Source organism: Schistocerca cancellata, chromosome 1, assembly GCF_023864275.1.
Source record: "Schistocerca cancellata isolate TAMUIC-IGC-003103 chromosome 1, iqSchCanc2.1, whole genome shotgun sequence".
NCBI lineage: Eukaryota > Metazoa > Arthropoda > Insecta > Orthoptera > Acrididae > Schistocerca > Schistocerca cancellata.
The window spans coordinates 563,240,089-563,264,516 of NC_064626.1; the positions used below are offsets into that span (position 1 = coordinate 563,240,089).

Below are 24,428 nucleotides of genomic sequence, written 5' to 3' on the forward strand. Positions count from 1 at the left end.
TCAAACTTATTCTTCACATTCACCACAAAGCTGTCTGGCAAAGTTCTAGATCTGTTACTCCTGTTACCTGTTGTCACTTCCCACCTCTCTTTACCCTTCTCCCTCCTTAACCTGTTCAGATCTTCCCTAGCCTCAAGGGCAGCAGTTTTCTCCTCCTGTTCCACTATTTTCCTACCTCTACTGCATATCCTACAGAACCACTGATGAGTCTGATCCACTTCCCCATTTCCCACGTGGACTCCTTTTGGCCAGGAATGCCCTTTTTGCCAGTACTAGTCTGCTTTTGATGTCGTCCTTCTTTTGTCTGTCACTGGTTATTTTGCTGCCTAGGTAGCAGAATTTCTTAACTTCATCTACATTGTGACCATCAATTCTGATGTTAAGTTTCTTGCTTTTCTCATTTCTGCTACTGATCATTACTTTTGTCTTTCTTCGATTTACTCTCAATCTGTATTCTATACTTGTTACACTGTTCATATCATTCAGCAGATCATGTAATTCTTCTTCACTTTCACTGGGGATTTTAATGTCATCAGCAAATCTTATAGCTGATATCTTTTCACCTTGAATTTTAATTCCACTTCTGCACCTTTCTTTTGTTTCCATCATTGCTTCTTTGATGTATTGATTGAACAGTAGGGGCAAAAGACCACATCCCTGTGTTACACGTTTTTTAATCCGAGTACATTGTTCTTATTCTTCCACGCTTATTATTCCCCCTTGGCTCTTGTCTATGTTGTATACTACCCATCTCTCCCTAAAGCTTACCCTAGTTTTCCCAGAACTGTGACCAGCATGCACCACGACATTGGCAAATGCTTTTTCCAGGCCAACAAATCCTATGAATATGTCTTGAAACGTGTATGAAACATTAACAAAACTGATAACAACAATTCAAAACAAGTAACAGTTTTTTTGTTCCACCAGTCTCTTGTTTTTATATAAGAAAGGTAGTTCACACCTAGATGAATGAACCTCCCTTTGGACTGAGACAACAAATCTTCGGTTTGTGAAATTGCTCTAGCAATTTTCAACTTGTTACATGTGATTTCAATCTATTCATGCTCGCAAAACAGTGGCTTGCTTCCCAATGCTTTCAACCCTGGCAAACTACTTCATTATGCTGACATGGGCTGATTGCAATCTCAGGTGACAGAATTTCATGCAGGGCGAATTTCTCAGATTTTTAATACACATGGATCCAGGGTTTGGTTCTGGGGATGATCACATCTTGTTACAGTAAAAACCCCCTCCCACAAACTTCTAATGAGCAACACAGGCCTACAATTGTAACAACAACAACAACAACAAAATAATCTGAAAAGCATTTATCTGAGAATTCAAGAATGATACTTGTCAAGCAATTTATTGAAAAATAGGAAAAACATACATAACTTGGCAACATCATAATTTACATGATATAAAATTGAAGTGTGCATGCATCATCATCATCAGTATTTCTCTTAGGAATGCAGTTCTTAAAACAGGTCTGCTCTCCACCACAGACACCCACCTACATTGATGAAATCAAAATCTCTGTCACTTTAGTTGAAGTGAGGGGTGCTTCACTTTCTATCTTGCCTTACTTAACTTCTTTGCAGAACTCACAAAAAGAATCAAGTTTGCTGTTGGCAGCAGCAAGCACCGTTAGCCTGTGTACGATTGCCTTTACTAGGTTGGAATGTTCCTGCACGTGGTCAGAACCGAAGTCCATCCACATGGACAAGAAACTGAAAAGAATACCGATTGATGTAAATATACAACTTTTTTGTGGGGAGGGGGTGCCTTAAAAATCATGAAACTCCCTTGCCCTCACCCATCACACGCAACATCTAGGATCACATTTGTTACAACATGTCATAAATAATCAAAGTAACTGAATTTTGATTATGTCAAAAAATAATTGCATGTTCCAAAAAAATCATTCATGCAGGAGAATCACACAGATATACTATCATGTGGCTGCCACACGAACTCCAGTACGAAGGACACAGAAATAGGCATACCTAGTGTTGAAACGCAGCCGAAAAACTTGAAAACAAAGAAGATGCAAGAGCCGGGTGGAATACCAATTTGGTATCAATAGATTACTTTTCACCACTGGTATTTTATTCTCACCCAGCAGGCAGTCCCAAGTGATTGAAATAAAGTTTGGGTGACTCCCATATGCATGAGTAAAGGAACAGACCAGCAAAATTACCGACTAAGAATCTTAACATTGGTCTGCTGAAGAACTCTTGAGCATATTGTAAGTTCAAATATAACATGTTTCCTCGAAAGAGAAAAGTTCATGTTCACAAATCAACAAAGATTTAGAAAGCATCACTCGTGTGAAACTCAGCTTGCCCTCTTCTCATAGGAAATACTGTGAACTACAGATGAAGGGCAAAACGCAGATTCCACATTCCTAGATTTCCGGAAAGCATTTGACACACTGCAGATTTAACGAACAAAGGTCACACACACAAAATATGACAGATAGAGTGAGAAGCAATCTGCAGTTGCTGATGACAATGCAGTGTACTGGAAAGTGTAGTCTTTTAGAGACTGTAGGAGGATACAGGATAACTTTCATAGATTTTTTTTTTTCTGGGATAACCACAACTTGATTTCATTGTGGAAAAATCAAAGTTTATGAAAATGGGTAGGAAAAACAACATAATGTTTGAATACAGTATTGGTGGTGTGCTACTTGAACAGTCATGTCAATTAAATATTGAGCTGTAGTGCTGCAAAGCAACACTAAATAGAATGAGGACATAAGGTCTGTTGTAGGAAAGGCGAATAGGAGACTTCAGTTTATGGCAAGAATTCTATGAAAATATAGGTGATTTATAATGAAGCCCATGTGCTTTTCACAAAACACAACTGACACAATTTAGGTAACTATCATTTATGGCAGACTGCAGGACTATTCTGCTGCCACCAACATACATCTCACATAATGGCTGAAGAAAAGAGAAATCAGGACTCCTGCATGCATATGACCCATTGTTTTTCCCTTGCTCCAGTTTCAAGTAGAATGGGAAAGGGAATGACTAGTAGAAGTAGCCTCGGCAATGGAGAAGTGATACAATTGTAGCGGGTGATCAAAAAGTCAGTATAAATTTGAAAACTTAATAAACCACTGAATAATGCAGATAGAGAGGTAAAAATTGACACACACGCTTGGAATGACATGGGGTTTCATTAGAACAAAAAAAAAGTTTACAAAATGTCCGACATATGGCGCTGGACAGCAAAATGTCAGTGACTGCACATGATAATCGTGTATAAAAGGAGCTGTAATGAGAGAGAGAGAATCAGATGTGCCAGCAGTCACAGCATGTTGATGTTACCTGAAAAGGCGCTTTTAGTGAAGCTGTATTATCAGAATGGGGAACGTGCTAGTTCAGTGTTATGATCCTATCGCCATAGGAAGGGGATTCGAATGGGTAAAGGTCCGTTGACAAATGCAGCTGTGGCGAGAATGATTTCGAAGTTCAAAGCCACGTGTTGTTTAGACGATAGACCCTGTAGTGGCTGACTGAGCACAAGCAATAATGCTGCTGAGGCAGTTCAGGAAGAAATGGAGACTATAGCGGGTTCGTCTATGCACGGGGACGTCAGAGCTCATGCAGCCGTACGTCGCACTGGCATTCCATACACTACTGTTTGGTTGGCACTGAGGTGTACCCTCCAATGCTATCCGGACAAAATCCATTGGCATCATGAACTGTTACCTGGCGATTTAGTGAAGCGGAGGGCATTTGCGGTGTGGGCATTTCAAAAGATGGCGGAAGATGACGATTGGTTGAGTAATGTGTCGTGGACTGACGAAGCTCATTTCACGCTCAGAGGGTCTGTCAACGCCCACAAATGCAGAATTTGGGCTACCGAAAATCCTAGAACTGTCGTGGAAACTGCATTGTACAAAGAGAAAGTCACGGTATGGGTTGGATTTACCACATCTACCGTTATCGGGCCTTTTTTCTTCGAGGAAATGCGTGATTGTGGTTTTGTAACTGCTACCGTGACGGGTGAGAGGTAGGCCGATATGTTACAGAATTGCATCATTCCCAGCCTGGTTGATAAACACCTGCTGGAACGTACGATGTTTATGGAGGATGGCGCTCCACCCCATATTGCTAGACGCGTGAAAGATCTCTTGCGCGCGTCGTTTGGTGATGATCGTGTGCTCAGCCGCGACTTTTGTCATGCTTGGCCTCCCAGGTCCCCAGACCTCGGTCCGTGTGATTATTGGCTTTGGGGTTACCTGAAGTCGCAAGTGTATCGTGATCGACCGACATCTCTAGGGATGCTGAAAAACAACATCCGACGCCAATTGCTCACCATCAACTCCGGACATGCTTTACAGTGCTGTTCACAACATTATTCCTCGACTACAGCTATTGTTGAGGAATGATGGTGGACATACTGAGCATTTCCTGTAAAGAACATAATCTTTCCTTTGTCTTACTTTGTTATGCTAATTATTGCTATTCTGATCAGATGAAGCGCCACCTGTCGGACATTTTTTGAACGTTTGTATTTTTTTTGCTTCTAATAAAACCCCATTTCATGCCAAGCGTGTGTCAGTTTGGACCTCTGTATCTACGTTAATCCGTGATTTATTCAGTTTTCAAATTTATACTGACTTTTTGATCACCCGGTATATTTTCAAGATTTTTCGAATGATATTGCTTGAACTATACTGATGTTTTTAGGCAGAAGGTTACTTTACACGTTGCCCTCGTAAAATAAACTACGGAAAACGGGTTTTATTGGAACATGGCGAAAAATGGGGGGGGGGGGGGGGGGGTATAAATAAGTAAAATGCAGTGTTCAGTTATCACCACTGTAATAGGCAGACAGCAGACTCACCTCCTTGACGAGAGTGAACGTGTGGTGGTCAGTGATGGCAGGGTTGGTGTTGGGCATGGCCATGATCATGGTGACGCCGCCGGCGAGCGCGGCCGCCGTGCCCGACGAGAAGTCCTCCTTGTGCGTGGCGCCCGGCTCGCGAACGTGCACGTGCACGTCGATGAAGCCGGGCAGGCGCACCATGTGCCGCGAAGTCATGCAGTCCGTGTGCGTCTTCATGGGCGGCGCCGCGCGCCCAATCCTCCGCATCGCCTGCACCGACAACATGAGAGGGTAAGCGGCGGGGCTCCCAGACCCGGGCGGCGTCGCGTCAGCGGCATTCCGCGTCTCTCGATAACGCTGCACTCTACTGCTCCACCAACATTAAAGCCCATCTGCTACAGCGTTAAAATTCTTTGCAGGTGCACATCAAAGGAGGTGGTGGTGAAAAATGTTTACTTTCCCCAATGACAGTCTTTGCAGTGATATGGTGTAATTTTCTGTGTGTGTGTGTGTGTGTGTGTGTGTGTGTGTGTGTGTGTGTGTGTGTGTGTGTGTGGAGGGGGGGGGGGGGAATTAAGCTCCCAACAAAAGCTGTTTTATAGTACAAAAAAGGACTGCAGGAGCCACAGAATATCCAACATTAAAAACTCTTGCAAACCTTTACGCAGAAAACTGCAAATTCTTCCACTGAGCCGGCCGCGGTGGTCTAGTGGTTCTAGGCGCGCAGTCCGGAACCGCGGGACTGCTACGGTCGCAGGTTCGAATCCTGCCTCGGGCATGGATGTGTGTGATGTCCTTAGGTTAGTTAGGTTTAAGTAGTTCTAAGTTCTAGGGGACTGATGACCACAGAAGTTAAGTCCCATAGTGCTCAGAGCCATTTGAACCATTTTTTTCTTCCACTGTCTTCGATATATTCTACAAGTCATATTATTCATCAGGAAAAGCCTAAATGAAACAGCTTACTGTTACAAATGGAACTATGCATTCCTACAACACAAGGAAAAGCAGAAACACTGAAGTTGCAGTCAAAAATTTAAGCTACTTATAACTTACGGTCGAATAGAAATGGCTCACTTTCAAAATAAAAACATTGCTCTGTAAAATATATATGAACATACTGCAGAAGTGAAATGACTGATGACACGTATAAAATTTATTAGCTGTACTATCAAACTAGAAGTTTTTTTTAATATTTAAAATCTTGCGTTTTGGTAATAAGAGTTAATAAGAGACACAAAAAGAGCTAATTAATTTTATTGTGAGACTGTAGGAGAATTGCATATAGAGAAATATTCGATACGAGTCGCCGGCTTTGTCAAGTGATAAAGGAAACAAGCGGCAAACACCGTAAACAATATGGCTACTGTAACAGTACCCCACATTTATACTCTGCAAACCTTCGTGAAGCGCATGGCAGAGGCTACGTCCAATTGCACCAGTTACTAGGTGTCTTTCCGCTCCAATCACGTATGGAGCGGGGGAAGAATGATTGTTTAAATGCCTCTGTGCCTGCAGTAATCACTCTTAATGTTATCCTAGCGATTCCTGTTAAGCGATTAATAGCTGTCCCATTGTTGCTAAACTTTGTTGAAATATTATTGCTTTAACCCATTACTGGCCAAAACTATCGGATTATTTTTTGCAAACTTTTATACATAAATACGTTACATTGAGTGATTAATTGAATAAAAAGTTGTTTTGAAAATTTTCAGCTTATTAGAACAAAAACTACAGACCGTCCCATTTTTGGGACATTGGCCAAATGCGCTATCCAAATTCACAACCCTATTCTCCATGCATAATATTGTAAGAAACAACACAAACAATAAATAAATAATGTTTTAATATTATTTCATGTCTATTCAGTATGAAATGAAGCAAAACACTTGTCGTGTACACCAACATTGCAACTATCACAAATTTTTGTTGCAGTAAGCACATCTCTTCTGTGTTTTACTTGGCACAATGAAATGATTTCCTGGATCTAGTCGTACATCTGTGCTCACCCGTCCTCCCATCAATTTACTTCCTTGTGGTCCTCTGCGTTTTAGTACTGATCCTGTTTTCTTTGATAGGTAAAAGATCGCTATTCTCCGTCGGACATCCAAAAGTGAGAGCTTCTCATTAGAGTTAGAAATTTGGTATGCACGCCATGTGTTTACTACGCAGATATCAATCATCTGTGTGAATAATGGCCACCACCATTTCTTTGACATTATCCTCGTCCTATAAAGTGATATCTGCGTGTCCAGTAGATCTACGCCACCCATAAGGGCAAAGGCGACATGGACCCAGAGATGTGAAACAAAGTAACCTTTTTAGACGAGTCCAAATTTAATCTGCATGGCTCAGATTGGAAAGTGTTCGTGCATCGAAGAAAAGGTGAAGAATTTTTGCCATCATGCATAACACATACAGTCAAACACTCACAAGGACAGATGGTCTGGGGGTGCATTTCCCGTCACGGAGTAGGTCGTCTGGACTTCATCAATGGCACTGCCAAAGCAGATGCCTACATAAGCATCCTTGAACAACAATTAGAGACCAGTTTGGAGATGTTTCCAATCGCATTTTTCAGGATGACTCCGCTCCTTGCCATAGAGCTTTGAAGGTGAGTCCTATGACTAATATTTATACCAAACACGAAGCAGATTACTTTCTTGGTTAATTATCACGTACTTCTACATTTCAGGTAAAATCTTTCCTTCAACAAAATGGGGTTCGAGTATGAGAGTGGCCTGGAAACAATCCTGATCTCAATCCTATTGAGAACTGTTGGAAGGTTATGGGAGATGCTACCACCAAAAAGAAGCCACGGGATAAACGGGAGCTGTTGGCGACCCTTGTGAGTGTGTGGTTTCATGAACTGAGTGAGGAGTACATTAAAAAATTAATTCTTTCAATGCATTCACGATGCCAAGCGGTGATGAAGGCGCATAATGGAGCAACAAAGTATTAAATGCAAAAGTGTGTTCATATGAGGCAATACAAACACTAACATCCATCAGTGTTATGTTACAACATTAATATGCAGTGTTTCTTTCAACATTAGTATTTATATTTCAGAATAGCAAACAGAATATCTGACATATCCACTTACACTCACTTTTCAAGAAAGTGTTAAATTATGAAAAACATTTTTATAGATACAAAAATTATTGTGTATATTCACTTCTGACAGAAATCAAGAGAAATCAGGCAAATTTAGCTCAGTTATTCAATGATTGAAACAAAAATTGTTAATTGTAAGAAGTGATGCAATAAATATGTCCACCACTGTATATTCCTGGAGTCATCATTTAAAACACATTCTTGAAACTTTGTTAATAGATTTCCTCAGGATAGTTTACGACAATGTTCGAGAGTCTTCCAGTTCAGTTTCTTCAGTATCTCTGTGACACTCTCCCACCGATCAAACAAACCTGCGACCAAACACACTGCCCTTCTCTGTATACGTTCAACATCCCGTTAAGTCCTACCTGTTACGGGTCCCACACACTTGAGCAACATTCTAGAACCGGTCGAACGAGTTATTTGTAAGTAATCTCCTTTCTAGACTGATTGCACTTCCCCAGTATTCTACCAAAAACCGATGTCTACCACCTGCTTTACCCATGACTGAACTTATATTATCATACCACTTCATATCTCTTCAAAGTGTTATATCTAGGTATTTTTGTTAGTTGGTACATTCCAACAGTAACTCATTAATATTATAGTCATATGATGCTATTTTTTCCGTTTTGTGAATTGCACATTTTTACATTTTTGAACATTTAAAGCAAGTTGCCAATCTTGGCGCCACTTTGAAATTTTATCAAGATCTCACTCAATATTTATGCAGCCTCTTTCAGACAGTATTTAGTTACAGATAACTGCATCATCTGCAAAATGCCTAAGGTTACTATTAATATTGTCTGCAAGCTCACTAATATACAACATGAATAGGAAGGGTCCCAACACACTTCCCTGGGGCACAACCGAAGTTACTTCTACACCCGACGACGATTCTCCATCCAAGATAACATGCTGAGACATCCCTCCCAAAAAGTTCTCAATCCAGTCACAATTTTCACTTGCTACCCCATATGATCGTACTTTTGACAATAAGCGTATTTGAGGTAAGGAGTCAAGTTCTTTTCGGAAGTCAAGAAATACTGCAACTACCTGACTGCCTTGATCCAAAGCTTTTGGTATGTCGTGAGAGAAAAGTGCAAGTTTGGTTTCACATGATCGAGGTTTTCGAAATCCATACTGATTGGCATGGAGGTCATTCTGTTCCAGATACTTCATTATGTTTGAGCTCAGAATATGTTCTAAGATTCTGCAGCAAATCGATGTCAAGGATATTGGACGAGAGTTGTGTGTATAACGTCTACTACCCTTCTTCTGTATGGGTGTGACCTGTGCTCTTTTCCAAGAACTGGGCATGGTTTTTTGTTCGACGCATTTAGGATAGATTATAGTTATAAGAAGGGCTAACTCAGCCGCAAATTCAGTATAGAATCTGTTGGGGTTTCCATTGTGCCCAAGAGCTTTGTTCAACTTTAACGATTTCAGCAGTTTCTCTCTTGACAGCCAAACGCGTTTATACCTATTATGCAGTAACCTCTGTTTCCTTAGAAGTTTCTTTACAGTGACTATATACCATATGGAGGGCCCCTCCCATTACGAACTGCTCTGAACGTGATACATGCCTATCCAGTGTATGGTCAACTGTTCTTTTAAACTTGAGCCGTAGTTCCTCTACATGCTCCTGTCCTGTCCTGAAAGTTTCAGGTTCCTCATTGAGATATGACAGTACTGATTTTTTTATCTATTTCATCTTTCTGCTTGTTTTAGTTGTCCTTTGTACTTTGATAATCACTGTTGCCACAACCGCTTCATGGTCACTGATACCACTTTCGACGTTGACATCCTCAAAGAGGACAGGTCTGTTTGTTGCCGTTGGACCCAATATACTTCCATCATGAGTGGGGTTCCGAATTATCTGTTCTGGTAATTTTCAGATAAAGCAATCAGTAATGTTTCACAGGATGCCATTTCACGCCCACCACCAACCAAACTGTAATTTTCCCAATTAACTGTTGGATGATTAGAGTCTCCACTGACGACTACAGTACGATCGGGGATCTGACGGTAGTGAACTGAGGCGTTATCGGACGTTTTCGGTTACATCAAGAGATGAGTCTGGTGGGCGACAGAAGGAGCCAAATATTTTATGCCCATTCTTAACACTTCAATTTCGATCTCGGTGGATTTCACTTTCTTGTCTACTGCGACAAATACACCACTTCCATTTCCTGTTTCGATATACACTTAAAGTTTCCCCCAAAATCTCAATGCTTTCAATTTCATGCCCCAACCACCTTTCCGTACCTGGTATTACGTGAGCTTCATTGCTTTTCAGTAGCACTTCAAACTCTGGCACTTCGTTGCGAACGATCCGGAAGTTTAGTATTAGAATTTTAAAACTCTCACCAGTGAGAGGTAATTTTTTGTTAGACTGATACTTCTTGGTTGCCTACAGCTATCGTTATCTGTATTGGATGGAGAGTCGCCTAATCTAAAAAACCCTTGTGTGCACCCCACACACAGTCAGCTATCTGAGTAGCAGCCTCCGATGTGTGTTGCACACCTATCTATTTAGGAGGACCCCACAGTTCTCAACCATATGGCGCAAGTCCAGGAAGTCGCAGCCTAGCTTGTCACAGAACCTCCGATGTCTCTGGTTCAGTTCTTCCATCGATTGAGAACCAAAGCGCCACGATCAATTCTGGGGACAATGTTGCAAATCATGAGGGGGTCGTTGAAACGCCACGCGAAAAGGCTGCTCTTCTGAACCTTCTCTGGCTATCACTGAAGTGACACAAGTATGACCTCAGAGCCCAGACGACAGGCATTATTTGTTCCCACGTGAGCGACAATCTGCAGCTAGTTGCACCCTGTTTCCTCACTGAGTGTCGGAATAGCCTCTTCAGTATGCTGAATGATTCCCCCAGGCACACGAACTATGTGCACCTGGTATCCTTTCCTGTCCCTTGCTGCGAATTCCGGAAGGGGTACCATCATTCGCCATACGTTCGAACTGCCGAAGATTAATAGACCCCTACCTTTTGCGTCTCCCCTTGACAATGGGCAAAACAGGTGAAATGGTCCCACTGGCTTAGTTTCAGTTTCAGTGGAAAACAGAACGTCAAGACTTTGTTCAAATGGTTCAAATGGCTCTGAGCACTATGGGACTTAGCTGCTGAGGTCATCAGTCCCCTAGAACTTAGAACTACTTAATCCTAACTAACCTAAGGACATCACACACATCCATGCCCGAGGCAGGATTCGAACCTGCGACCGCAGCGGTCGCGCGGTTACAGACTGTAGCGCCTAGAACCGCTCGGCCACTCCGGCCGGCTAACTAATTTAAACTAACTTATGCTAACAACAACAACAACAACAACAACAACACACACACACACACACACACACACACACACACACATACACACACACACACACACACACACACACACACACACACAATATATATATATATTCATTCATTTCATTGTTGCCCTTATGGACAGTGTTTGAACTCGAAAATCACATGATGACACAATTTTCACTTCTTTCCTTTCTTCCTCTTCTCTTCCCAAAATCTCTTCATCCTTTGGCTGTGCTCCTGTTTCCTTTGCTCTGTCCATAATGTTCCTGTCTTCTTTCTCTCCTTTACAATAAATTTTGCACTCCTAACTTTGTTTCTGAAGTATTTCCTGTCTCCTATCATTTGCCTGTTGATCCCTATCTGCCTTAAGTCTTCGTCTATTTCATGATACCAATTTGTTTTCTTGCTTGAGCTGTTTACTACATCAAAAATTTTCTTTGTAAGTCGGTTGTTGTCCATTCTCTGTATGTGCCCATAGAAAGTTAATCTGCGTTTTCTGATCGCGTCTGTTAGTCTGTCAAGTGTGCTGGTACAGCTCTTTGGTAGGTCGCTTCATCCATATGCCATCTCTGTGAATTGGTCCAAATATTTTTCTGAGAATTTTGCGTTCTATTTTTTCTGTGTCTATGATGCCTGATGCTCCAATTGTGGTTGTTTCTGACGCGTACAATGCTTCTGGTAATACAACTGTTTTGTAGTGCCTAAGTTTGGCCTGCCTCGATATGCTTTTCTTATTATAATGTGACCATGTGAGTTTGTATGCCTTCTGGAGTTTCTTCGTTCGTTCCATGTTAGCCGCCTTGTTTGATCCTCCCATTTGTATGTACTCCCCTAAATACTTAAATTTTTCGACTCTTTCTACGGATCCATATACAGTATGCATGGTGTGTACATTGTTGGTCTGTCGTTCCATATATTGTGTCTTCTCGTAAGATACCTGCAGACCTGTTTTGGCAGCTATTTCATGCAAGCATTCCAGTGCTTCCTTTGCCTCCTGTGTATTATTGCTGAGTATGGCTATATCATCTGCAAATGCCAGACATTTTATGATTGTTTTGGTTTCACGTGTTCTTCCCAGCTGTATTCCTTTAACTTGTTCCTCCCACTGCTTGATAATTTTGTCTATATATACTCCTGGAAATGGAAAAAAGAACACATTGACACCGGTGTGTCAGACCCACCATACTTGCTCCGGACACTGCGAGAGGGCTGTACAAGCAATGATCACACGCACGGCACAGCAGACACACCAGGAACCGCGGTGTTGGCCGTCGAATGGCGCTGGCTGCGCAGCATTTGTGTACCGCCGCCGTCAGTGTCAGCCAGTTTGCCGTGGCATACGGAGCTCCATCGCAGTCTTTAACACTGGTAGCATGCCGCGACAGCGTGGACGTGAACCGTATGTGCAGTTCACGGACTTCGAGCGAGGGCGTATAGTGGGCATGCGGGAGGCCGGGTGGACGTACCGCCGAATTGCTCAACACGTGGGGCGTGAGGTCTCCACAGTACATCGATGTTGTCGCCAGTGGTCGGCGGAAGATGCACGTGCCCGTCGACCTGGGACCGGACCGCAGCGACGCACGGATGCACGCCAAGACCGTAGGATCCTACGCAGTGCCGTAGGGGACCGCACCGCCACTTCCCAGCAAATTAGGGACACTGTTGCTCCTGGGGTATCGGCGAGGACCATTCGCAACCGTCTCCATGAAGCTGGGCTACGGTCCCGCACACCGTTAGGCCGTCTTCCGCTCACGCCCCAACATCGTGCAGCCCGCCTCCAGTGGTGTCGCGACAGGCGTGAATGGAGGGACGAATGGAGACGTGTCGTCTTCAGCGATGAGAGTCGCTTCTGCCTTGGTGCCAATGATGGTCGTATGCGTGTTTGGCGCCGTGCAGGTGAGCGCCACAATCAGGACTGCATACGACCGAGGCACACAGGGCCAACACCCAGCATCATGGTGTGGGGAGCGATCTCCTACACTGGCCGTACACCACTGGTGATCGTCGAGGGGACACTGAACAGTGCACAGTACATCCAAACCGTCATCGAGCCCATCGTTCTACCATTCCTAGACCGGCAAGGGAACTTGCTGTTCCAACAGGACAATGCACGTCCGCATGTATCCCGTGTCACCCAACGTGCTCTAGAAGGTGTAAGTCAACTACCCTGGCCAGCAAGATCTCCGGATCTGTCCCCCATTGAGCATGTTTGGGACTGGATGAAGCGTCGTCTCACGCGGTCTGCACGTCCAGCACGAACGCTGGTCCAACTGAGGCGCCAGGTGGAAATGGCATGGCAAGCCGTTCCACAGGACTACATCCAGCATCTCTACGATCGTCTCCATGGGAGAATAGCAGCCTGCATTGCTGCGAAAGGTGGATATACACTGTACTAGTGCCGACATTGTGCATGCTCTGTTGCCTGTGTCTATGTGCCTGTGGTTCTGTCAGTGTGATCATGTGATGTATCTGACCCCAGGAATGTGTCAATAAAGTTTCCCCTTCCTGGGACAATGAATTCACGGTGTTCTTATTTCAATTTCCAGGAGTGTATATATATATACACGAGGGCAGTTCAATAAGTAATGCAACACATTTTTTTTCTCGGCCAATTTTGGTTGAAAAAACCGGAAATCTCTTGTGGAATATTTTCAAACATTCCTGCTTCGTCTCGTATAGTTTCATTGACTTCCGACAGGTGGCAGCGCTGTACGGAGCTGTTAAAATGGCGTCTGTAATGGATGTGCGTTGCAAACAATGGGCAGTGATCGAGTTTCTTTTGGCGGAAAACCAGGGCATCTCAGATATTCATAGGCGCTTGCAGAATGTCTACGGTGATCTGGCAGTGGACAAAAGCACGGTGAGTCGTTGGGTAAAGCGTGTGTCATCATCGTCGCAAGGTCAAGCAAGACTCTGATCTCCCGCGTGGCGGAGCGTGCGAACACACTCGTTCGAGATGATCGACGGATCACCATCAAACAACTCAGTGCTCAACTTGACATCTCTGTTGGTAGTGCTGTCACAATTGTTCACCAGTTGGGATATTCAAAGGTTTGTTCCCGCTGGGTCCCTCGTTGTCTAACCGAACACCATAAAGAGCAAAGGAGAACCATCTGTGCGGAATTGCTTGCTCGTCATGTGGCTGAGGGTGACAATTTCTTGTCAAAGATTGTTACAGGCGATGAAACATGGGTTCATCACTTCGAACCTGAAACAAAACGGCAATCAATGGAGTGGCGCCACACCCACTTCCCTACCAATAAAAAGTTTAAAGCCATACCCTCAGCCGGTAAAGTCCCGGTTACAGTCTTCTGGGACGCTGAAGGGGTTATTCCGTTCGATGTCCTTCCCCATGGTCAAACGATCAACTCTGAAGTGTATTGTGATACTCTTCAGAAATTGAAGAAACAACTTCAGCGTGTTCGTAGGCACAAAAATCTGAACGAACTTCTTCTTCATGACAACGCAAGACCTCACACAAGTCTTCGCACCCGAGAGGAGCTCACAGAACTTCAGTGGACTGTTCTTCCTCATGCACCCTACAGCCCCGATCTCGCACCGTCGGATTTCCATATGTTTGGCCCAATGAAGGACGCAATCTGTGGGAGGCACTACGCGGATGATGAAGTTATTGATGCAGTACGACGTTGGTTCCGACATCGACCAGTGGAATGGTACCGTGCAGGCATACAGGCCCTCATTTCAAGATGGCGTAAGGCCGTAGCATTGAATGGAGATTACGTTGAAAAATAGTGTTGTGTAGCTAAAAGATTGGGGAATAACCTGGTGTATTTCAATGCTGAATAAAACAACCCCTGTTTCAGAAAAAAAAATGTGTTTCATTACTTATTGAACTGCCCTCGTGTATATATGCCCGAGGGAGGACTCGAACCTCCGACGGGAGGGGCTGCGCAGTCAATGACATGGCGCCTCAAACCCGCGGGCCACTCTGCGCGGCAATCACATTATGTACGAAGTTGCTAATTCCCTGTACGCATTGAAGCAAATACACGAAATGAGATTTCTATTGAGGCCACAGAAAACTCTGTGGTAAGACGTATTAACTTCCTAAAACATTTTAACGATAAATGTGTATAATATATACTCCTCTTTACGGTAAGTAAACCACAAACGCCAATTTACTAAAATTTAGATTATGCCCAAGACAATGAAAACTTTGGAAATTTTTGGAACTCCACGTTTCTTTGCTTTGATACATAATGAAATTAAGAGTTGATCTATTCTTTGGCAGTAGCTGTGTACCACAAACACTGATTTGCTATGAAATAACTTACGTGTCCAAAACACTAGTTCCTGTCCTCACTGCATCATAAACAAGGAACATCATGAAAAATACGTACAGCTCCTCAGATGCTAATTCGAATGGCCAAATGACTGAAGTGACCGACGATAACTAATAATTTGTTATTGTTTTTCGTAATGTTTTTCAACGCCAAATTATCGATATTATTCTAAGACAAAACAGTAACATATCTCTTGCAGAGACTGAGTGTACATATAAGAAAAAAATTTAGCATAATTACAGTAATGTAATAAATTATGATGAGATTGGATGGCTGTTTTTAGAGTGCATCATTAACACGAAAGAATGTTTTAGTCCCCAGTCCTTCGAGTTAAAGGTTTTTCATGAGAACTATAAATAAGAGAACAATGTAAACAGTATTAAAACTTGGATTTTTCAGTTACGACCTGTTTCGGAGACTCCATAATTGACTGACTGGTGTTTTAGTTCAGAAGCATTGCTCCCAGGAAAATAACCAAGTCGAAATTTGTAGAAAGGTTTTAAATTTATCATTTAGGTTGCAAATTCCATTGTTGGTACGAATAGTAAAATGAAACAACTTTTAGAACTAAGTTTTCATACCTGCGCCTGTTGTAAAAATTATTAAACGTAGCACCAGCAGTTGCAGTATATATGATAAACTGGAAGGGAAGTGTAACAGTTTCTTTGGCACTTGAGTGTATAAAGCTTGCATAATACGGTGGAGAGGCTTTTATCTCTATTAGGCGATTTTTTCGAATGGAAACCAACTGAAGAGTGGAAATCTCAAAATATGTTCTAAGTGCCATTTTTTCACAACCGGTGTTTCGAGTGCTGCTGTATTGTCGATAGGGGAGAGGACAGAAGCAACAGGGAATCAAAGTAACATGCCCCCCCCCCCCTCCCCCCGCAATATAATCCAGCCACTATCACCATCTTCGCATGTAGCTCCAAAAATCAGGTGATTAAAAAAAAAAAATGCATGTCCCTGTCACCGGGCCCGTTGGAGAGGAATAGGAATACTTTTGTCAAGTGCCACGAGTAAGTTCTCTCAAGACTCTGTTTTGTGATAAGGGTAACAAAATGCTGCGAACGTAAGTCTGCTGTAACGATTTAACGACGTGAAACTGATTTTTATGCGACCATAACCAATGTTTTTATTACTTGTATAGATTATGCCAAAAATACAAATTAAACAGGAAAGCAGAAAACATTGCTACTGGGGACGAAAGTAACATTGTTTGCAATTGATATCAAGTACACTCCTGGAAATTGAAATAAGAACACAGTGAATTCATTGTCCCAGGAAGGGGAAACTTTATTGACACATTCCTGGGGTCAGATACATCACATGATCACACTGACAGAACCACAGGCACATAGACACAGGCAACAGAGCATGCACAATGTCGGCACTAGTACAGTGTATATCCACCTTTCGCAGCAATGCAGGCTGCTATTCTCCCATGGAGACGATCGTAGAGATGCTGGATGTAGTCCTGTGGAACGGCTTGCCATGCCATTTCCACCTGGCGCCTCAGTTGGACCAGCGTTCGTGCTGGACGTGCAGACCGCGTGAGACGACGCTTCATCCAGTCCCAAACATGCTCAATGGGGGACAGATCCGGAGATCTTGCTGGCCAGGGTAGTTGACTTACACCTTCTAGAGCACGTTGGGTGGCACGGGATACATGCGGACGTGCATTGTCCTGTTGGAACAGCAAGTTCCCTTGCCGGTCTAGGAATGGTAGAACGATGGGCTCGATGACGCCAAACACGCATACGACCATCATTGGCACCAAGGCAGAAGCGACTCTCATCGCTGAAGACGACACGTCTCCATTCGTCCCTCCGTTCACGCCTGTCGCGACACCACTGGAGGCGGGCTGCACGATGTTGGGGCGTGAGCGGAAGACGGCCTAACGGTGTGCGGGACCGTAGCCCAGCTTCATGGAGACGGTTGCGAATGGTCCTCGCCGATACCCCAGGAGCAACAGTGTCCCTAATTTGCTGGGAAGTGGCGGTGCGGTCCCCTACGGCACTGCATAGGATCCTACGGTCTTGGCGTGCATCCGTGCGTCGCTGCGGTCCGGTCCCAGGTCGACGGGCACGTGCACCTTCCGCTGACCACTGGCGACAACATCGATGTACTGTGGAGACCTCACGCCCCACGTGTTGAGCAATTCGACGGTACGTCCACCTGGCCTCCCGCATGCCCACTATACGCCCTCGCTCAAAGTCCGTCAACTGCACATACGCTTCACGTCCACGCTGTCGCGGCATGCTACCAGTGTTAAAGACTGCGATGGAGCTCCGTATGCCACGGCAAAATGGCTGACACTGACGGCGGCGGTGCACAAATGCTGCGCAGCTAGCGCCATTCGACGGCCAACACCGCGGTTCCTGGTGTGTCCGCTGTGCCGTGCGTGTGATCATTGCTTGTACAGCCCTCTCGCAGTGTCTGGAGCAAGTATGGTGGGTCTGACACACCGGTGTCAATGTGTTCTTTTTTCCATTTGCAGGAGTGTATATGCACACAATGTCGTTCAGTTTTTAATACACAAAGCGAAATTAGTAAAACCGTATATCCTAGCCAAGTAAATTCAATGGTAGTTTTTGTTCGTAAAGATAAGATTACGGCGCTTAATTGTGTCACTGACGTAAACTTCCGAATAAGCTTCCGTCACTGAGGTAAAAAAAATTAACGCATCAATTATTGGTTCTTTGGTGTTCTAAGCAGTGATAATCGCCTCATTGGCGTAAACATCCGAACTACTAAGCTGAGCCAACTCCCGAAACTTTAAACTATGATATCCTTTTCTTCCGCGATCCGATTTTGTTGAACTAAAGCCTACATGTTGCACCACGCTACGCTCAGGTTACCTGTGAAAGCCCCAAGAAAATAAGTCTAGTAGCTTTTGAGATTAGCGTATTCGGACGAACAGACACGGCGCTTTTACAGTTTCATTATTATAACAGATGAAAATTTTTTAACAAGTCTACATTATTTTAATTTCTCCTAACTATTGCAAAAATGTTAAATATTGATACTATGTTCCCAACACGCATTTTTGTACACCACGAACATAAATGAAGAACTATAATTGACAGACCTATGATTAGCTGACAGGCTTCCGACATTTTCACAGAAAACTGGACCACAATCAGGACTGAGTGCTGCCAAGTATCAGTTTATTGTGAAAAGTCCTCTGCATATTTGATCATACAGGTTGAGTCAAAAAGGACTTTACAACTTTGGAATGATAAAGGAATTTATTGACTTAACTTACAGAATCGGTGGATGTGTCATTTGACAGCAGACAATATGAAGTTTCACGTAAAAGTGTGTCATTTTCGTTCGATGTAACTACCATTTGTGATGCGGCAAACATCACACCGGTTATCAATTTCTTCCCACACTCATTGCTGAAAATCGGTCGTAACTTCGGCAACGGCAGCGCAGATTTGATTTTTCAGGTCCGCTACATTGTTTGGTACGGAAGGAACATACACGACCTTCAGTGAAACCCCAGAGAAAAACTACCAGCAGTGTCAAATCTGGGGAGCGAGGCGGCCACGCGATTGGCCGTTCTCGGCCGATCCACCGACCTGGGAAGCGATGACAGAGGGAACCTCGGACTTACGTGAGTAAATGAGGTGGTGCACCGTCTTGCTGGTAGTGAATCAGACTTGTTAAAAAAATGGTTCAAATGACTCTCAGCACTATGGGACTTAAAATCTATGGTCATCAGTCCCCTAGAACTCAGAACTACTTAAACCTAACTAACCTAAGGACATCACACAATACCCAGTCATCACGAGGCAGAGAAAATCGCTGACCCCGCCGGGAATCGAACCCGGGAACCCGGGCGCGGGAAGCGAGAACGCTACCGCACGACCACGAGCTGCGGACAGACTTGTTCATTTGCTACAAAACTACCGACTCTGTAAGTTCTCAATAAATTTATAGATCATTCCAAAGTTGTAAAAACCCTTTTTGATTCTCCCTGTATTTTGAAACGGGGGGAGGAATAGTGTTTCAAGCTCAGAAATATTATCAGAGTGGCAGGCTGAGAACTGCAGTATACTGTCCATAACAAATTTCTGTGCTAACGTTCTGTAAAATGCATTCTTCTGTCGGAAAAAAATCTCTCTAACATTTGAAGTTCCTTCATTGTGCCAGCTGAAATTTGTGTGTCTGTTAGTGTGAACTCTGCTTATGACGACTCAGAATTTTTAGAAATTTTAGAATAAGGGATTTGTTTTCGCGAAACGGAAGAGAATAATTACTCAAGAAAAATGTTACTTTTTCCAGACTGACGTGTTAAACAAATGACACTGTGCTAAACACTGATATTTTCATACAGTCTCCGGTCGATTGTGTCTAAGAGACAGGTAACAATGAACCACCCATGATTACGCATGAATGTGAAGGTACATACACTCCTGGAAATTGAAATAAGAATACCGTGAATTCATTGTCCCAGGAAGGGGAAACTTTATTGACACATTCCTGGAGTCAGATACATCACATGATCATACTGACAGAACCACAGGCACATAGACACAGGCAACAGAGCATGCACAATGTCGGCACTAGTACAGTGTATATCCACCTTTCGCAGCAATGCAGGCTGCTATTCTCCCATGGAGACGATCGTAGAGATGCTGGATGTAGTCCTGTGGAACGGCTTGCCATGCCATTTCCACCTGGCGCCTCAGTTGGACCAGCGTTCGTGCTGGACGTGCAGACCGCGTGAGACGACGCTTCATCCAGTCCCAAACATGCTCAATGGGGGACAGATCCGGAGATCTTGCTGGCCAGGGTAGTTGACTTACACCTTCTAGAGCACGTTGGGTGACACGGGATACATGCGGACGTGCATTGTCCTGTTGGAACAGCAAGTTCCCTTGCCGGTCTAGGAATGGTAGAACGATGGGCTCGATGACGGTTTGGATATACCATGCACTATTCAGTGTCCCCTCGACGATCACCAGTGGTGTACGGCCATTGTAGGAGATCGCTCCCCACACCATGATGCCGGGTGTTGGCCCTGTGTGCCTCGGTCGTATGCAGTCCTGATTGTGGCGCTCACCTGCACGCCGCCAAACACGCATACGACCATCATTGGCACCAAGGCAGAAGCGACTCTCATCGCTGAAGACGACACGTCTCCATTCGTCCCTCCATTCACGCCTGTCGCGACACCACTGGAGGCGGGCTGCACGATGTTGGGGCGTGAGCGGAAGACGGCCTAACGGTGTGCGGGACCGTAGCCCAGCTTCATGGAGACGGTTGCGAATGGTCCTCGCCAATACCCCAGGAGCAACAGTGTCCCTAATTTGCTGGGAAGTGGCGGTGCGGTCCCCTACGGCACTGCGTAGGATCCTACGGTCTTGGAGTGCATCCGTGCGTCGCTGCGGTCCGGTCCCAGGTCGACGGGCACGTGCGCCTTCCGCCGACCACTGGCGACAACATCGATGTACTGTGGAGACCTCACGCCCCACGTGTTGAGCAATTCGGCGGTACGTCCACCCGGCCTCCCGCATGCCCACTATACGCCCTCGCTCAAAGTCCGTCAACTGCACATACGGTTCACGTCCACGCTGTCGCGGCATGCTACCAGTGTTAAAGACTGCGATGGAGCTCCGTATGCCACGGCAAACTGGCTGACACTGACGGCGGCGGTGCACAAATGCTGCGCAGCTAGCGCCATTCGACGGCCAACACCGCGGTTCCTGGTGTGTCCGCTGTGCCGTGCGTGTGATCATTGCGTGTACAGCCCTCTCGCAGTGTCCGGAGCAAGTGTGGTGGGTCTGACACACCGGTGTCAATGTGTTCTTTTTTCCATTTCCAGGAGTGTATATAGACTACACAGTTGCCTCTGTGTTTTTTTTACCTTTGAACGAAATCTTTCTTTTGTCCTGCATTTCATATTCACAATCAGACTCATCTACATTGCACAAGCAAGATTAACTGTGTCAGTGGCCTTATTCTTTACTTCTGTAACAGTATTCTCAGTCTACCCAGCATTTCACCACTTTGTCTGACGAATAAATTTCAGTTCCTGACTTTTCTTCGTGAGAATTGTTAACCGAGTATGCCATTGTCATTCAGCAGGAGGCTTATTGCTATCTTTAGTTTCTTCGCTGCTGATGGCTTTGGTCTGTAATATACACTGCTCAAGTTGGTTGTAGCCATATGACTGCAGTATTTAAAGGTTCAAAAATGTTGAAATGTGTGCGAATTCCCAAGGGACCAAACTTCTGAGGACATCGGTCCGTAGACTTACACACTACTTAAACTAACTTAACGCTAAAGACAACACTCATACCCATGCACGAGGGATTACTCGAACCTCCGGCGGGAGCGGCCGCACTATTAAGACATGGCGCCTCTAACTGCGCGGCCACTCCGCGCGGCTTTAAAGGTTCGTCTGGAAGTCTAATCACTACTTTGCATATATTAATCTTCATGTAATTTCTGTTGATGGTTTCATTTGGCGTCTGTTGCATTACTCCATAGCAAGCAGCAAAAAATCGACAGAGTTTCCGTCACCTGCGCGACGAGATTAATTGTACAGGTGCTCAAAATATTGTTAGAACGACGTGATTCCAAATACACTCGAAGAAGAAGAAGAAGAAGAAGAAACCACGACTGAGCACCAACGAATTATCCGAATGGGACGGAAATCTGTAGATGAGATGTACATGTACAGACGAACAAATGATTAAAATTTCGGGGAAATTTGATGATTTGATCGATAGAAAGGGGTTAACAAATTGAAAAAGTCAATAATGCGTTGGTCGACCTTTGGCCCTTATGCAAGTAGGTATTCGGCTTGGCATTGATTGATGGAGTTGTTTCTGTTCTCCTCAGGGATATCGCCCCAAATTCTGTCCAAGTGGGGCGTTGGATCGTCATAATCCGGAGCTAGGTTGAAGGCCCAGCCCATAATGCTACAAAAGTTCTCAATTAGGGAGATATCCGGCGACCTTGCGGGCCAAGGTAGGATTTGGCAAGCACGAAGACAAGCAGCAAAAACTCTCGCCCTGTGTGAACGGACATTATCTTGCTGAAATATAAGGCCAAGATGGCGCAGAATATCGGCGAATTACCGGTGTACTGTAAGGATGATGCGGACGACGACCAAAGAGGTCCTGTTACGAAATGAAATGGCTCCCCAAACCGTCACTCCTGGCTGTCGGGCGAGAGAGAGGTTGGTATCCCACTGCTGTCTGGGACGTCTCCGGACACGTATTCGCTGGTCATCAGGCCTGAAGTCGAAGCGGAACTCGTCAGTGAAGGCAGTTTAACTCGGTTCCATGAGATTTTAGGCCGAATGTGCCCGACTGTACTGCAAACGGGTTTCTTGGTGTACGGAGATCAATGGAAGTAGGCGCCGTCAGCTCAGCCCCTTTTCTGAAATTCGCCTGTTAATAGTCCTTGAGGTTAATAAAGCACCAGTTGCACGTCGGATCGATAATGATGATGAATCCGGAGCTGTGAGTGCCTCTGTGATGACTGCTCGGTTCTCAAGTTCTGTCGTCCCTCTAGGTCGACCAATTTCTTCTTGACGTTGTGCTCGGCCATGGTTAACCCATTCCTGCTGACTGTCCAATAGTGGCATCGCTCATATTCAAACGTCGAGCGATTCGCCGATTACTACAACCAGCTTCTTTGAGTCCAGTTACACGTCCTCTCTCAGATGTTGTCATCTGCGTATGTTGTTCACGCGCCCGTCTGCGAAGCATAGTCACTATATAACTGGGTACGCAGAATACAATTTGCAAAGACTTTGCCGCCCTGGTATCGACATGTCCCCTGTTTAAACTAGCTGCGTGTCGCAATCGCGCTGCAGCGTCACACATTCATCCATTGGCCGTCAAAGTTTACAATTTTTTATTTTCCGTCGACACCTGTATACTAATCAATTTGCGAACAATTTGCGTAACTCCTTCGTGGTGCGTCTTTGTTTTCTTAGAGTGTATTTACCACAAAATTAAAATAAATCACTGAAAAAGCTTATATTAGCTCCCGTTTTTAAGCCAGTCATATGCTAGTTATCGGGCCGAAATCTTACATTTATTAGTAACAGGGAGGCGTCCTCATATGAGGGCAGTGAGAACGAAAAAGACTAACTTACATACGACTTTTATTAGTAATATCAAAGAATACATCAAAGTATGTACACACCATCCTGACTTTTAATTTGTGGAATGAAATTGTTTCATACATTCAGGAGACACACAAACACTACGCTTCTCACAGATGTAACACGAATTATGTCAACAGTCCCAATCGTGATACCTGACAGCAAGTGGACCGCTCGACTTTGAGGGCCATTCCGACCCACCATCGAACTGCAACCCATTGGATACGTCACTTTTTTTTTTAATCTTCCGATAACAACTTTAACTTGTAATCTCTACTTTTCCAGTTTATTAGTCCAAAGACCACTCTGTTTTCGAAGTCTAACAGATCCATATTTTCTTATCCATTCATCTTCCAGAGCATTCAGGCATTTAACACAGCTACATTCACCATGTGGTACAAAATCCTCATGTAACACCTAATGTACCTAGTGTCACTTCTCTAGAGGGAAATACAAAGAATCCATCAGGTGAAACCCTCCCACGTACTACTTGAACTTATGAAATTCAGTAACGCGGGGGTCTCTTCAGCTCTGTAAACATTATGTCCTTGCAACTAAACTGGTTAACAATTTCGTTCTGTTCTACTTAAGTATATGATGATATATGAGTAACAAGTGACCTGTCAATCCATTTTGAGACAGTAACACCTTTCGTTGACGTTACCACTGAAGAACGGCAGCATCCGTACTGCATTAATTACTATCC

General features: G+C 44.3%; 1 protein-coding gene across 1 annotated transcript in view; it reads right to left on the reverse strand.

The window, feature by feature from the left end:
* LOC126181199 (CAD protein) overlaps positions 1–24,428 on the reverse strand; it is a 572,589-nt gene that overhangs the window by 57,647 nt on the left and 490,514 nt on the right. The window contains exon 21 of the mRNA XM_049924752.1: positions 4,864–5,115. Within this exon, the coding sequence (XP_049780709.1) occupies positions 4,864–5,115 (252 nt within the window). The remainder of the gene's footprint in view (positions 1–4,863; positions 5,116–24,428) is intronic.